This window comes from Amblyomma americanum, chromosome 8 (genome assembly GCF_052857255.1).
Source record: "Amblyomma americanum isolate KBUSLIRL-KWMA chromosome 8, ASM5285725v1, whole genome shotgun sequence".
In the NCBI taxonomy this organism is placed as follows: Eukaryota; Metazoa; Arthropoda; class Arachnida; order Ixodida; family Ixodidae; genus Amblyomma; species Amblyomma americanum.
Window position 1 is genome coordinate 18,088,742 of NC_135504.1, and position 16,236 is coordinate 18,104,977.

General features: G+C 44.5%; 1 protein-coding gene across 1 annotated transcript in view; it reads right to left on the reverse strand.

Moving 5' to 3' along the window:
* LOC144102187 (uncharacterized) overlaps nucleotides 1-16,214 on the reverse strand; it is a 38,288-nt gene extending 22,074 nt beyond the window's left edge. The window contains exons 1-13 of the mRNA XM_077635499.1: nucleotides 16,189-16,214; nucleotides 14,455-14,475; nucleotides 14,354-14,383; nucleotides 14,246-14,272; nucleotides 12,340-12,360; nucleotides 9,568-9,600; nucleotides 9,017-9,046; nucleotides 8,219-8,251; nucleotides 7,095-7,145; nucleotides 6,244-6,315; nucleotides 3,552-3,635; nucleotides 2,189-2,221; nucleotides 363-374 (exon numbers count right to left, since the gene is read on the reverse strand). Coding sequence (XP_077491625.1) covers nucleotides 363-374; nucleotides 2,189-2,221; nucleotides 3,552-3,635; nucleotides 6,244-6,315; nucleotides 7,095-7,145; nucleotides 8,219-8,251; nucleotides 9,017-9,046; nucleotides 9,568-9,600; nucleotides 12,340-12,360; nucleotides 14,246-14,272; nucleotides 14,354-14,383; nucleotides 14,455-14,475; nucleotides 16,189-16,210 — 469 coding nt within the window. The 5' untranslated portion in view covers nucleotides 16,211-16,214. The remainder of the gene's footprint in view (nucleotides 1-362; nucleotides 375-2,188; nucleotides 2,222-3,551; nucleotides 3,636-6,243; nucleotides 6,316-7,094; nucleotides 7,146-8,218; nucleotides 8,252-9,016; nucleotides 9,047-9,567; nucleotides 9,601-12,339; nucleotides 12,361-14,245; nucleotides 14,273-14,353; nucleotides 14,384-14,454; nucleotides 14,476-16,188) is intronic.
* Nucleotides 16,215-16,236: the final 22 nt, after the last annotated feature.

Genomic DNA, 16,236 nt, shown 5'->3' on the forward strand with positions numbered 1-16,236 from the left:
AAACACAAGGCACTGCACCGTCTGTACCCCTCAAAGGAAGCCCCTCAAAGGAATGCCCTTCAAAGGAACACCCCTCAAAGGAAGCCCATTAGCCAAGGACGTCGATCGGCTGTCATGACGTCATGATTAATCACTCTACACACTCTTGCGTGACATCGCGAGGGCTTGTATGTGCAAGGGGTGCAACCACGGCTTAATGGTCGAACCACGACGTTACGACAAGCAGTCGATACCAACGGCCCGAGGGGCTCCTTTAATGGACACTCGCTGCTTCGTTCTTGAGTACTTTCCAATTACAGCATTGATTGAAAGGTAGAATTGTCATACGTAATAAAGAGAAAAATGTGTGAGAGGCGTCTTACGGGGCTGGATGGCTGAATAGGGCGAAAGAGGTAAAAAAAAGAACAGATCAAGGTAAATAATCGTCGCATTCGTGTTCGCTAATATTAGAAAGTCGGCTGCTGTATAGCACGGAAGGTATCGTAATTCACGCGCCCTTTTTATTGCGAAAGCAATACTACATCAGGTCTAACCGCCCGTCGCGTATGCCGTACGCCAGAGCCGACGCTGCGCTTAGCAGGTGGTGTGACGTCAGCTCTCTCCGTTGCTATGACGACGCGTGACATCAGCTTGCTCCCCGCCCCAGCTAGAAGGGAGCCGCTCGTCGCGTGTGCCGTCGCCCCCGATCCGGCGCCGCGCCTAGCAGGTGGTCTCTCCGTTCATATGACGACCTCCTCGCCTTGCACTCGCTCCTTGGCGGCTTCACTGGGGTATATAGCGGTGCGCTACGCGTTTGTTGATTAGTCTCGCCGACGAAGAGTCTATAGCTGAATCTAGTTGCTCTACTGCTTCACAACAGTTAAATTCTAAGGCGAAAGCTATGGAAGCTTTCGGAATTCAACCAGGTTTAACCAGAACTAAACCACAGCCAATTTCTTGTTCTACAGTACGGTGCTGCTTCTACCTTCATATCATTGAGGAAACTTCCCACGCTCATTTGGCCCATGACAGAAACAGCCTTCGACAGTAATTAGTGAAGGTCCTTTCCCTCTGTTTGTGCTCTACGGGAATCATATAATGTGGGGAGTGTTATTCCTGCCTCTAATAAGAGGACTTTTTATGGCCTCAAAGGGTGCAAAACCTGGTCTGACGCCCTTACGCAAGGGGGTGTAAGATGCTTTAAAAGAGGCCTTTGGAGCGCACAGCATGGGATTGATTGAATCCACGTTTATTCCACATAAGAATTACCGGTTATCGGTGTGGTTATTGGTTCTCACGTGACCTATAACCGCACTCTGACGTCACAGTCATCGTTCGGCTGTTGAAATCGACACAGCACGAGAAAGAAATCCGATTATCAATTATTTAGCGCTCGCGCAAAAGAATACCGCGTAGTAATTCATATATAATAATGCCTTGCGAATCGTGACAAAGAAAACACGCACGCAGAAATTAGGTGCCTGTATTCCTTTAAGGAATAAAGCACGCACAGTTATTACTACCTCCTTCCCCCTTAGAGTGTACCCCAATGGCCAGCTGCAGCTACAACGCGCAAAAATCCAATGTAATTCAAACCGTCATATTTTTGTTTCGTGCACAGCACACCGTCCGCCTGTTCTAAAGAAGGCATATGACCTCTTTTGCTAACACTAACCTTAGCCTTACCTCGGAAGTTCACGAGTAAAGGACCGGCGTAAACATTTCTTTCAAAAATACTCGGAGGGCCAAAGGTTATATTGCAACAGATCAGGCGCTAAAGTGAACACTTCAGAGCAGTTCATCAACTAGGTGCGTAGCAGGGTAGGTACTCTTCGAAGAGCCTGGCTAGCGTAAAAATGAGAGTTGTTTTAGTAAGCTCAACATCGGCGACGCCTTCATCGATTGTCGAGATGTAAGGAGCTCTTCCTCGTTACAAAATAAAAGCATGCAATTTAAACTCAAAATAAACAGTCCATAAGCTAAATTTACGCTACCACCATCCTCAAAAACAAACCGAGTTCGTGCTTGGATAATTTTCTTCCGCTGGTGCTTCGCAGTGACTAATCGACTTGAGCTTTCATGGTGTGCTGACAATGGCACACCTTATAGAAAAAGCGAAGATAGCAGCTGTGTAACACAGCATCTATTTCTGATCGTCAAAACTCCGGCTGCAATTAGCAAAAAAGTATAAAAAATGGAAACGGCTTACCTGCAGTGGACATTTCTGTCATCGTTTGGTAGCCTGAAACAAACGTTATAGGAAAGGGCATGCATGGGAGATTGCTCCGTTACTAAGCGAGATTACGTTAATTGCTGCGAACTGCCGCAGTTGTAACAATGCGGCCGATTAGCGCGAGTTATCTGTAGAATTTGAAGTGTGGGTCTTTTTTTTCTTCTTTGCAATTGGGAAACTTTTAAGCATTTCAAAGCCCCACCGATCACCTTTTGCAGTTCCCCTGCAAAACCGAAGCTTTCAATACCACCCGTCAGAAAAGAACACCGTGGTTTAGAGTGTGATTATGTTCCACCGTTGTCCATAAGAAATATGACTAAAGAGTGGATACCATAGTCCATAAAAAACGACAAAAAGCTTCACGCCTCATCTAAGCTGTTTTTGGTGTTTGTTTACTGCGATAATTTGCCAAAGCTATTACCAGACGGGCGTAGTGGAAAGTGCAGAAAACTGTAGAAAACATGCGGGTCAGCAGTCACACACCATAACCAAAACCTGCAAGGGATTTACTCAAGCATCAACGTTTTCGATTGGTCAGCAGTCACACACCATAACCAAAACGTGCAAGGGATTTACTCAAGCATCAACGTTTTCGATTGGTCTGGTGTAAAAAGATTTAGTATTTCCGATGGTGTCATTATAGAAGCGCCAAGTTTCTTTCCTAGACGCCACTCAATGCCATCCGGTAATAGACACTTTCAGCATACCGTGTTACCTTTACACAAGTACCGATAGCCCACGCGCAGCCAGTGCGCATGCGCAGATCACCTTGAGGCCGCTAGATGGCGCCAGACACTCGGCAGCTGTAGGAAACTGCGTGCAAGCCTTCATCACCTGACCAATCACCGCGTGCGTACTGGCGGTGGCTGGCCTGCCGGTACTCCGGTAGCAGTAACGGTAACACGGTACACCGAAGGTGTCTAAAGGTTACATGAATGTTTGCCCACCAGCCTATGTTTCAATTTCCCGCCATTCGCCATTGGTTCAGACAATGGCGTGCCGTGAATTGCGGCCAATAACAAAGAGTGAATTTGGGGAATGGCGTACCTTCAGCCAACGGCAAAGCGCGGGGAATTCAAAAATGCAGCGAAATTTGCCTCAGAAACGTTTCGTTATACCGACCCAAAACGCTAAGTTCAAGAGAGCGTGCTCGGGGTCCCACAAGACCTCGTCTTCCTGTTTCGTTCTGTACTGAAGCGTTTTGAACGAAGACGAACTTCGACCAACTAACCCGAGAGTGACTCCCCTTGGACCACAGCACGTCAGGTTAAAACTCCCATCCTACTCCCTACTCCTAACTGTTTAACACCATCGCCGAAAGAGGGCACTTAAAACTCACCTGACGGCATCGCGGGAGCTCCGGTACCAATGTAGCTGTAGCCGCTCTGTGTGTAGTTTGATAGGTCTGTGGTCATGCCTCTAACTGAAGAAAAAGATAAGGATAGATTAAGTACAGGTAATGTCGCTTTGTTGAAATATTTCGGGCACTAAGAATGCGCATTTATAATTACCGCTTCCAGATAATCGTTTCCCCAGCACACAAGGTATGCAGCGTCTCGAAACTTCAGCTATTTAGGACTGTGTAGTGAGAAGCTGCGATATCGTCCACGCATTTGCTGAGCTCATCGAAGCATTATTTATACTCCCGAGCCCAACCGTTTGTAAATCCCATGGTATAAGTAGTAGTAGTATTTTTATTTGGCCATATAATACAATATGCCCTCGAGGTGAGGCAAAAGGGGGAAGACGAGGCAAACCTCCTGACGAGGCCTACACCCCGAATAATACATCGAACAGTGACCGCATGGCAAAAAAAAAAACAAAAGAAAAAAGGCACTTTCAAAACAAACAAGAAAAGTTATACGATAGAAATAGCAAACACTGAAAAAACGATTCAAAGATAATAAACAGCAATTGGCAGAAAACACGATGTGCACACTCGGCAGTAAAGGAAGCAACGCAAAAGACAAAATATACAAAGTTAGCTGAATTTATACCGGAAAAAGAATCTTCAGTTTTTTTCCTTAAAACCAGATACACTATGACTTTCTACGGCGATTTTTATTAGAGACTGATAAGCATTACACAATGTTACAATTTGGTTATCTATAGTTTGTTTTCCAGTTTGTTCTAGGTCTTTCAGTGGATAAGGCGACCGCACGTAAACCATACGTAACATTTCTTGAATTATAAGCATTTTGGAAAGACCTAAAATTACGCTTTACATTACAAAAAATGTGAAGTATGTAGAAATTAAGGAAAAGTCATTTTCGTAGCTTATATTGAACAGGGTAAGATAGTGTGTGACAACACGAAACAAAAGAGTAAGCCGCAGTTCGCTTCCTGGACAAAAACGCTTTCAAGTTGACGTTCACCGTCTTACTACCCTCTCCACTTCACGCCCTCTCCGCTCCTTCCTGTTCGCAGTGAAGGCGTGCAACACCTACACCTAAACACAAATACGCCTACAAGGGAGTAAAAAGAGAGTATGTCTGTCTGCTAGCGCACTTGTTTTTTTTTTCAAAGGGAAGACTGCCTACTCTCTCCTTTGTGTTTAGGGTGTGTTTAGACAAATCCAGGGGAAAACTATGCGGAAGTAAACGTGGTTTCGATGTGTAAGAAGGAAGTGTAATATTGAACTGCAATGAGGAAAACTGACACTGTTTATACGTGGCAGACAAGTGTGGATGTTCTGAAGTTCTAGCTAAAGTGCACACTCTCGCAATCCATGTTTGCCAGCTCTTCGTACGAAGAGCTAGTGCAAGTCCTAGCATTCGACAAATGCCTTGCGTATTATTTTCTTGGAGGTTAGCCTCTTGTACCGAGTGCGATGTGTGCGGGTGCATAGGGCGTTGTACTGCAGAAGCGAGACTAGTAAACAGCTGCTAAAACAATTCGCTGGGGTTCGACCCTGCTGAACCTAGTTAGCTGAGCGAAAGCAGAGGCGAGGAGACCGACGAGTCACGTGGTTAGTCACGTGGTGAGGCGCTCGGCGCGGCGGGGGTGAGTCACGCGGTATGACGTCAAAGCCGCACCCCCGGCGAGCTCCTAGTTTAGAGGTCATATCTTGGAACCATTTGACCTTCAGGTTTGGAATTTGAGTAGTAGAGCTTTCGCTCTAAAAACAAGACGCGTATTGTCTACCCCGAATGTATGACTGTGTCTAACAACGAGGGAATTGACTCTAGATTTAACTGCAGCTTTAGCGATGGTAATAACTTTACCGTTGTATACTCTGACCGTCAGATCCTTCGACCAGACGTAAATCGCTGCTCTACAGCGGAAGGTACATAGCATTTAGTTCTAAGACGCGTACGTGGACTGTAATGATGTACACAGTTCATGACAGGCTTTCAAAGACCGCACTTGATTCGCGCTAGCGCTTAATTGAAGGTGCTTCCGTGGGTATGTGACATGCACTGTGCATTTAACTTAACTAGCCTTAGAGCCGGCAGGAACCCTTCAGCACTTCTTATGAAATTGCAGCAACACCGTCTCGATATTGGTCAGCTTGCAGGAAATTCTGCACTCAACCGACATTTTGGAGCAAACCTGAGTTTATTCTTCTAATAGCCTGCACTCCATTCACCCTCGTCGAATGCGTGTTTTTAATTGTCTCATTTATCATTTGTAACCTGACCTGCATCCATAGGCTACACAGTTCTAACGACAAAGACACCACTTCTGTAGAAAACGGAGCTTCATAACCTACAAAAAAAATTAAATGCAGGTGTCGCCACCACTGGTCGATTTCACAAGTAATCTCGATACGTCAACAGAATTTTATTTGCGCGGATCTCGGAGCCAATGCTACACCGCCATTCACTTCAACGCGGCGATCACGATGTTTTTTTTTCGGTGTAGACGTCACAAGTTTGAAGTGAGTGGCGGAATATTGTGAATGCAATTTTCTAAGCAGTAACTGTGTCTTACTAAAAACAAAAATTGGAATGAATTCTAGTCAGTGTCCTTTAAGGAAATAAGAATATGGTTTGGAAAGCAGGCCACGCAGAGCCAGGCATTGTACCCACCTTGGCTATCGAAGGCAACTCCGTACGGCATCTGGGGCTGCATCTGGGGCTGCATCAGGGGCTGCATCTGGTCTGGAATTGGCATGGGGAGAAAAGTCTCAGCGCGCGCCTGAATTTTAATGCGAAAGCATTTCTTGTCACATGAGTGGCATTTAGAGGACCTGTCGACAGAGTGTGCCTTCAGAGCGTGTCTGCACGAACTGTCAAACACCTTTCATATGGGGCAATTAATAAAACACATTAAATAATTATGTAATCAGCATGAACTAATAATGTAGTCACCAAAATGATTAATTAAATTGGAAATTAACTGGGTGAAAGTAATTTGTTTGATTAGTCAATTACTTCGCAAACAATGGTAATTCAAATTCATGAACTGCTTCATTGCTGCATTACATAACCAGTTAAATATATTCAATTAAGCCTTCGAAATGATTGTTTTGGTAATTGATTAATTGATCGAATTATCCCGTCAATTCGTGAATTACTTAATACATTCATCGGTAATATAATCTGATTGTTGAATTACTATGTACTGAACTAGATAATTAATGCAATATTGATTAAATAATTAATGTTTCGATGTGCTTACTAGAAGCTCCAGCAACAGGACCCACGGCTTAGGATGTGGAAGAACCGAAATTAGAGCGAAAATGCGACTTATAAACAGCAAAGGCATAAAGAGGCGTACACACACAGGAACATAATCGGCAGCAGTAAGAGAAATGCTTTCGCATTACTGCACCTAAGCAGACTTAAGTCCATCCCTGGAATTTTTTTTATCACCAGACGCGATGAGTCCCTGGGACATTTAGGCCTCACTTGGGAGAAAAGAGTTGTTGCCTACTTACACTGCTGTGGAGGTGCCATGTACACCATACCAGAAGGGGCGTAGAAAGAAGCTGAAACAAAATAGTTCGCACGCATTTGACAGCACTGCGATATTTTCAGTTTTCGGCAAGCTCGGTCTCGTCCGTACATTTCTCCGGGCTTTTAAGAAAGCTCTAAAATTATTATTTTTATTTTGCAGTCGCACGCCTGGATTACACAGCTTCATATCCTGTCTATAGCGTAAATACTGGGGCAGATGGTTGACGAGCACTTGTGTCGATTAAGCATGTTTTTCATACAAGAAATCAGCGCACTTCTCAACTCTACAGGCTGTGTCCCTTAAGTCTTCACATAATTTTTTAAAAGAGGATTTTTGAGGTATAAGAGCGTTTTCTTCGGCATAGTATTTATTGTCAGGGGCGTAGTACATCAGAACACAGCTAAGGCGTGCTAACTAGCAGGTTGGTTAACTGATATTCAACTGTTACTGTTAGGCTCCTTAATTACTGGGAAGCGTGTACCCCCACCCCCCCCCCCCCCCAAATAATATCAATATGGGTTTTTAAAATTTCGAAAACGTGGCTACCTTCGGCTCTGTGGCCCAACAAATTTTGGCTACATTGCGCCAAAATACATGCGCTTTCGAGAAGCTTGTAGGCAAAGCAACCTCTCTAGTGCACGTATCTTGTCGAAATATCCAAAATTTGTTGGGCCAAAGCGCCGAGGGTAACCGCATTTTCGAAATTTTAAAAATGATAAGTATATTACGGTGGGCTACGCGCCTCTCAATAATTAACAACTGTAATAGGTAAAATAATAATATTAAGTATTATTTAACCAGCCAGCTAGTTAGCGCGTCTTAGCTGTATCCTGATGTACTACACCGCTCACAATGCTATGCCTAAAAAAGCGCTCATCGCCATAAATAATATTCTTAAATATTGTGTAAGGTCTTAGGCGAGACACCCTCTATATCTAGTCACTGAGACGAAAGATAGCGAACAGTTCAGCACCATGTTACGAGCTCTCTCTCTCGAAATACATGGACATTCAGAAAGAGGCGGGCAGAATTTCTGCGAGCGGTCTTTCCAAGAGGTTTTTGATGTTCCACAATGCTTCGATGAGGAGAAAAGGAAGCACTTACAGGACTGGTCGTATTCTCCTCCAGATTGCATCGCTGAAAGGTCAGAATATAGCTAGTGTTAGGTTTTGGAGCGAAAGCTCCACTCTTCGGGGTACAACCCATTTCGATGTGGATGAGACAATGACCTCCAATGCCTCACAAGGTCAAACCGAACTTAACTGCATGGTGGCATGGCCCAAGCTATGGTAGTATGATCACTTGATCATATGACTATGAGCATTGGGTACCTGACTTCGACATATGAATTGAGACAGTGGACACCACATCGACAATGACCTTCAATGCCTCACCAGGTCAAACCGAGCTTAACTGCATGATATGGCCTAAGCTATGTAGGTATGATCACGGGATCATATGACTCACAATGGGTACTTGACCTTGGCCTTTGATCTTGACCTTGACATTTGACTTGAGACGATGGAGACAATGCTTAACAGAGATTTCGCTCGTACAATTAGGTTCAAGATACATTGAACCCCAGCCATTTTTTTCCGCCACTTGTGCATGCTACCGTTGCACATTCATGAGACATCGAGTACAACTATATCCAGCTATTGTTCTCAGTAAATATTGATTCTCTGGTCCTTTTAAGGATGTGTTGACGTTCATCCGGCAGCGAAAGACACAGTTAACGCTCAGGAAATGGGATTCAAAAACATTTCCGTCAGTCCATTTAAAACTCGTGACTTTTTTACCGAAAAGGACGAGTTGCATCGATGTCCTTTTACGAAAGCGATCTGCTCGAGAAAGCTTTAACGAGTAGTTTTATTAACGTTTTGCAGGCACGAAAATACTTACACTGCTGGGCTCCACTGCTGTAAGCTAGACCTAAAAATAACAGCACACATTATTAGTGACGCTAGCGAGTAAAGCGATAGCAAATCGGAAACCTCGCTGTCGGCACTGTACCTAATTTTAAAATTAAAGAGGTGCGGGGAATTTCTGCAGTCAAAGTTTTACAAAGCTGACAAACATATGCATGCGGTGCGCTAAGAAACCAGGTCTCATCCTGCGAACTTAACGCGTTTCGTCGTTGTCAGTAATCGCAAAAAGCTGCCAGTTGTGTTACATTAGAAGCCGCATATGGAAAAATGTATAGGCACTAAAATTCGATACATGGAGGGAAGGGACCATAACCAGGCCGGATAATTCCCGTTGCCTAGCGTGAAGTGACGTCTTAAGACATCTGCCCCGGTACAACTAAACAAAGGCCGAAGGTTTTATGAGTCTAATGTTTAGCTGGTTCCACACATTTACAATCATAATGGATAATACCTTAGGCGCACTCTTTCAGACAGCGCTAAAGCACAGGGTTTCGACAGAGTGTTCCAGCTGAAACTTGTGCTTACTCGATTCGCCGTAATCGGGTGCAATGTATAGCTCTGCAAAAGAACGGGCAGTTTTGCGTTTCACTCAGAAAGAGAGGAAGAAATTTTGAGGACATGCACGCAGACGCAACGCTGTCAGTCCGTTTCGAAAGCAAAACAAAAAGCGATGGAGACAAAATAATTCGCCGACAATTACGTTACTCCATAATGCGTAACTAGAGCGCAACTCCGAGCCGGCGGCGGCATACTTTACCGATGACGTCATCGGCGAACAGACGACGCCACTCGCTACTCTGGCGCCATCTCTTAGCGGGTCGCCGCAACGGAGGCAGTGCTCAGCTGCCGCCACACTCTCCTCCTCCCCATTCCTCCTTGCGCTCCCATCGATGTCGCCCTAATTTCATCCTCCGCTGCGTTCCGTGTTTGCTCTCTTTCATCATCCATTGTGCTGCTCGTTCGCTCTGCCAGTTACAAGATGTCTAACTTAAGCGCAGAATTTTCGTAAACCTGGTGTTGACGGGATGGGAAAATAAACGGGAAGTTCCAATTAAGGGAGTTCCAATTACCGACACGACAATGTATTGCAGTAAAGCACCAGCCTGGAAAAACAAACGCTGAAAAGTGTTTTAGCCCCGCCGCGGTGGCTCAGTGGTTAGGGCGCTCGACTACTGATCCGGAGTTCCCGGGTTCGAACCCGACCGCGGCGGCTGCGTTTTTATGGAGGAAAAACGCTAAGGCGCCCGGGTGCTGTGCGATGTCAGCGCACGTTAAAGATCCCCAGGTGGTCGAAATTATTCCGGAGCCCTCCACTACGGACCTATTTGTTCCTCTCTTCTTTCACTCCCTCCTTTATCCCTTCCCTTACGGCGCGGTTCAGGTGTCCAACGATATATGAGACAGATACTGCGCCATTTCCTTTCCACCAAAAAACCAATTATTATTATTATTAAAAGTGTTTTACCCGCTGCGGTGGCTCAGTGGTAAGGGCGCTCGACTACTGATCCGGAGTTCCCGGGTTCGTACCCGACCGCGGCGGCTGCGTTTTTATGGAGGAAAAACGCTAAGGTGCCCGTGTGCTGTGCGATGTCAGTGCACGTTAAAGATCCCCAGGTGGTCGAAATTATTCCGGAGCCCTCCACTACGGCATCTCTTCTTCCTTCCTTCTTTCACTCCCTCCTTTATCCCTTTCCTTACCGCGCGGTTCAGGTGTCCAACGATATATGAGACAGATACTGCGCCATTTCCTTTCCCCAAAAACCAATTATTATTATTATTAAAAGTGTTTTTGTGGCTCCGTTCCCTTCCTTTCTTCTTTCACTCCCTCCCTTATCTCTTCCCTTACGGCGCGGTTCAGGTGTCCAACGTCATATGAGACAGATACTGCGCCATTTCCTTTCCCCAAAAACCAATTATTTGGCTCTGTTCCTTCGGCAATGAAAAATTTGTCATGCCCGGGGATTACACGTGCGCCAATAACATTAAAGCGCGCTATATGTGCAAGTTGCTCTCAGAAAAGTCACACCAGTAACAACAGCACCAATAAGTGCGAAAATTTTGCCAGTGAGACACTAACACGCACTGTACAGGTACGAAAAATTTTAGGCTGCTAAAAACTGGCAGGCCATCACAAGAACGCAGGAGAGCTTGTCAAACGATTCGTAGCGGGGCGTAACCGAAATCCGACTTTGTTTGCAACACATAAAATATGTCTGAGGCCGTTTTCTTTCTCGGATGCATTCTCTTCGTATGTTCTGAACCACAACCCATGTGGTTTCACAAGATGTCATTATTTTGGTTTCTCTGGTCTGGTCTAAAAAGCCGTTAACGAGCTGCAGTCAACGGCTCTAATAGTTGGGACAAAGAATACACCCTTCTCAAAAGCCCATCGATTTCATTAACGAGTACTTGTGTCAGTGAATTATAAAGGAAGAATACAGACTACCCCGTTTCTAGAGAAGGTTCTAGAAAGAGCTGGAAACGGTTTCTACGAATTCATCAGCAACGCGGAAGTAGTCTGAGAAACATTCTAAGCAGAAAATGTTAACCTTTGTTGCTTTTCTTTATTGGTCCCAAATTTGTGATTGTGGGGTGAAAAATTTTTGTCCTTAAACTATATGCCAGATTCTTCTTAATCTCAAAATTTTTGAATTACATTTTGACTAGTATCATTCCTTAAATATAGCGAAACTATTGTTCTCGCTAACCCCCTTGCACTGTAGTTTAATTGATGAGATACTGTCAAAACATAAAGCCCATATTTGTGACGTCACAACTGCCTGCAATAATTACTTAAACATTTGTACTTTGTATAATCGCAGTATCTTCTGTCAATGACCTAAGCCATAGGAGACGAAGTTGCTCTCGACGGAATCCGGTTAGTCTCGTGCTTCATCCCTTTGTGAAGTTCAAGCAACAAAAAGAAATTTCGCGTTTATATATTACTAGCCTCCGACTCTTCTTACTAGCGATCTTTATCCTGTTTTCAAGTTTTAACGCAATATTCTCCCTCCTTTATCCCTTCCCTTGCGGCGCAGTTCAGGTGTCCGCCGATATATGAGACAGATACTGCGCCACTTCCTTCCCCAAAAAACCATTTATTATTATTATTATTATTATTATTATTATTATTATTATTATTATTATTATTATTATTATTATTATTATTATTATTATTATTATTATTATTATTATTATTATTATTATTATTATTATTATTAACGCAATATGCGTGAGGCAAATTTGAAAAGTGTACGCAATGCGCAGTTTGAGGGCTAGATTGCCCCATTTACTTACGGGGCACGCCCATCATGCTTTCTAGGCACCGGAGGAAAAACAAGCAAAGCAAGGAAGATGTTAAGCTCTTGTGGTTACAGCGATGAACTGCATTGTTCTAATTATATAATTCATTTCATTACTTTTTTCATTACTTGACGATCCCATGGCGGTTATTACAAAGGGACGATTCGTAACCATGAGAAAACAATGAAAGGTCACAGGTAATACATTTCTCTTTATAACACCACATGATCACATGCATATTTTGTATATATTTCAATAAGACTTGGTAGATGCATCAGTAGAAACATGGCTAAACACACGGACACAGAAGAGGAAGACTCGACCAGGGGTGACAGCAAATAACGTTATCACGGCGGTGCAATGCAGTGCGAAAAAAAAGTCACAGAAATGACAAGAACGTTAAGGACAAAAAAGGAAAAGGTCTAGGAAAAGAAAATCCAACAGGCTTAGAGGAGATATCAAACTGATTCTAGGCGTTGCACAGGCAGGATGCGGCCAAGATGCCTTCTCTAGTTCTTCGCATAAACCGCTATACTAAGTCCGTGTGTTTTGCACTGTTCGATTCAATGTATCGAGAAATGTCCTGTCCGCGAAAGCTCGCTGAACTAATAATGTGTCCTTAGTACTACTTCAACGGCACACCTTGAACTACGCGACAGCCTTTGCAATAAATCCTGGACAAGATTAAGAGGGGAAACCGCAATTGTTTGGCTAATATTTCGATAAGTAGACTTGTCTTCCGATCAGGACACAAGTACCCATGTGGAAACGTAACTCTTGACCAGACAAGTTGTCATTGCATTTCTTCTTATGGGGGGCTAAAAGGCTTAAAATCTTTTAGTATTTCTAGGATATCAGTAAGCGGTCCCCCCTCATTATTTGTTGCGCGTCATTGTATTGTGTTGTCATTACGGGTGGCACCATTTCGTGTGGCAGTATAGCTAGCATCCGCGGATGAAAAGCTTATTCCAGCAAGAAAAACAAATTTTGTGAACCAAAACACTTGTTTGCGCTGGTTCGTGGTTCTTAACGAATTTTGTAAAAAAAAAACAGCGCTTGAGTTGCGTCACACAGGAGAACAGTGAAGCAAACTCTTGCGTCTATTTGTGTCCAAGTTGTTAACCACTATTTTTATTAATGCGAAAGCATTACATGCCTCAATCTCAAGGTCATGTCCGCAAGAAATGGCACCATGTGACGTCAGGAGAGCCGACGAGTCGCATGATTACGACGATGACAGCACGTAATTAATTAATAGACGCTAATCAACATACACAATTAAGTTCAATTAGTGTGATTAGGCATCGCGAAGTATAATTAGTATAATTAGAGATGACATTATGCGTATGACGTCATAACAAGGAAGTATTGTGACGTCATATCAAATCACATGACAGCAGTGTAACGTGACGTCATACCAGGTCACGGGACAACAGTGTAATGTGACCCCCTAATTCATGAAGGTATAGCTAAAATCTCAGCGATAGCATCACCGACTAACCTCCAATGTGATGGCAGCATCGCTTATTAAATTAACACCAAAATTTTGAGCAACAGTTCGTCGTATAGAGCGCTCCAGGTGCTGCCACAGCATTGCTCTTTACATACAGCTGACATGCTTTAGTCAAGTTGGAGGCTAGCTTGTGACATGGGTTCGGACCAATGACAGGAACCTTCAGTTGCATGCTTTAAAGCGCGGTTGAGGTGGCCACCCAGATGTCGAGACGTGGGAGCTACTGCGCCCTTTCCTTTCCTCAAAACATATGCTTTCGCATTTCTCCACGTAAGCAGATATAAGTGCCCTCAGAATGTTTGTATTTTCTAAGCAATAAGATGCAACTCGATGCATAGTGGCCACCTCCGGCTCAAGACCTTTAAGATTAGTCTCAGAATCACTTACCGTCTGGTTGACCTTGCTCGTCGTAGCCTATGCACCGTCAAAAAGAAAGAAAATTAAGAAGACCGTAAGTATAATAAACATTTTTTTTTTCATTGTATGCCTGTTTACCTTGCGGAGGTTGACCCTGCATGCCGTAGCCTAAGCGTCGCCAAGAATAACAAAGGTGACATGAATAAAAACAACGCACATTTTTATTTCTGCATGCTTACCTTGCTGAGGTGGACCGTAGCCTAAACAACACCAAGAAAGACAGAAATGTAAAGTCAATATAAAACAACTCATGTGACACAAGGTGGGCTATACAGTGGGGCCACTGCGGGTCCAATGTGGGCAGCCCATTTGAGCCACTGAAGTACAAATAGGGGTTCTGAAACAGGCGCCCACGCTGGCCCCCTGTGGGCTGCCCCCGAACATCCCGATCGTTCCCCCTTATATCCATGTAGGAAGCCCACGCAGTCCACCTGACTCCCCCATCGATCCTACTTTCAACAGGCGAGGGCAGCCCCGGTGGACGGTTTAACGTTTGTCTTTAACCTGTGTTTACCCCTTCAATGGACATGGGTTCGATGCCGGTTGTATAGGTGAAAGCCAATCTGGACTTGCCCACATGTTCCAGACAGAGGTCAGATGTGGTTACTTTAGCGGCAGCCCCAGCCCTAGATGACCACCTTTGGTTATCAGCACCTTACAGTACACTCATTTTTCACACAGCAGCCCGAATCTAAGCAGCTGACCTCAGACTTTCTTTTTAAGTATTGAGGCAATGTGAAAAATGTGAGCTGCCCATACTGATGCCATTTGTGCGCAGTAGAGGTGGCTCACGCGTGTGTTCCGAACTATAATGAAGGTTGAAGAGGTGCAGGCAGTCCAAAGAATCATGTTAAGCTTGTACAGTCAGTCATTCCCGCTCATGGTATGGTAATTTCACGCAACTTACTTGAGCGCGAGAGCAATAAGATGGGAATTTTTTTTATAATCGGGTAAAGATGCTTAGAAATGACACACAAATAATCTATAAGAATATGTTATAGGCACGTATGATACAAATTACCGAACTGAAAGAATGCTTCCACGATAGGATGCAGGCACGCAGGTTTGCTGTGCCCCATTGCGGCTGATGTAGAACCGACTGCGGCATTTCATCGGCAGCCCCATTTAGGCTTGCTGTGTTTTTAACCGCATAGCCTACATTTATGTCGCACCTTCCCTCAAGTCCCTGACAAGATACCTATGTGGACAGCATGTGGGTACAGGCGTTTTGTTGTGGTTTTTGGGGTTTAACGTTTCAAAACAACTTAGGCTATGAGGGACGCTTTACAATCCGGCCACGGCCGACGTGGGGCCTGCAGCGGTTTTACATTGGGAGCTCTAATTAAGCTTGACTGTTTTTTTAATCATATAGCCCACACTAATCATAGAGCCCACTGCTCCGCCAAGTACTCTACAAAGAATCAATATGTGGGCATAATTCGGGCACGCCCGTTTTCCAGCATCGCCATAGAGAATGTGGGGCCTATGGTGGTTTTGTGTGGGAAAGTGCAATCGGGATTGGCGAATTTTTTTCCCACAGAGCCCACGTGGGTGTTGCATCTGCCCTCAAGTACTTGACAAGGGTTCAACATGCGCTGGATGCAGGAATGCGGTCTTTAGCCATTGAAACGCAGATATGGGATCAATGTAGCATTAAGCATCTTCACTCCTTACCCCAGTAGCACAGCTGATCGTCCCAATGTTGGGAATATTTTGGCAAAGCAGGTCGTATAAAGTACCAGAAAGAGACCAGCCATTTCCAATATTTACCCGATTACATGCGCTGCTTGTGTACAGAGGGCCGTGGTAGGTATTAGGGGAGTCGTCTTAACTCCATTTGCCCATGTAGGAGCCACAAGAACCCCGCATCGTGTGCTACTTAGGAATGCACATCTTTCCTTCTGCGTGCTTACCTTGCGGAGGCATACCCTGCATTCCGTAACCTAATCACAGCCAAGAAA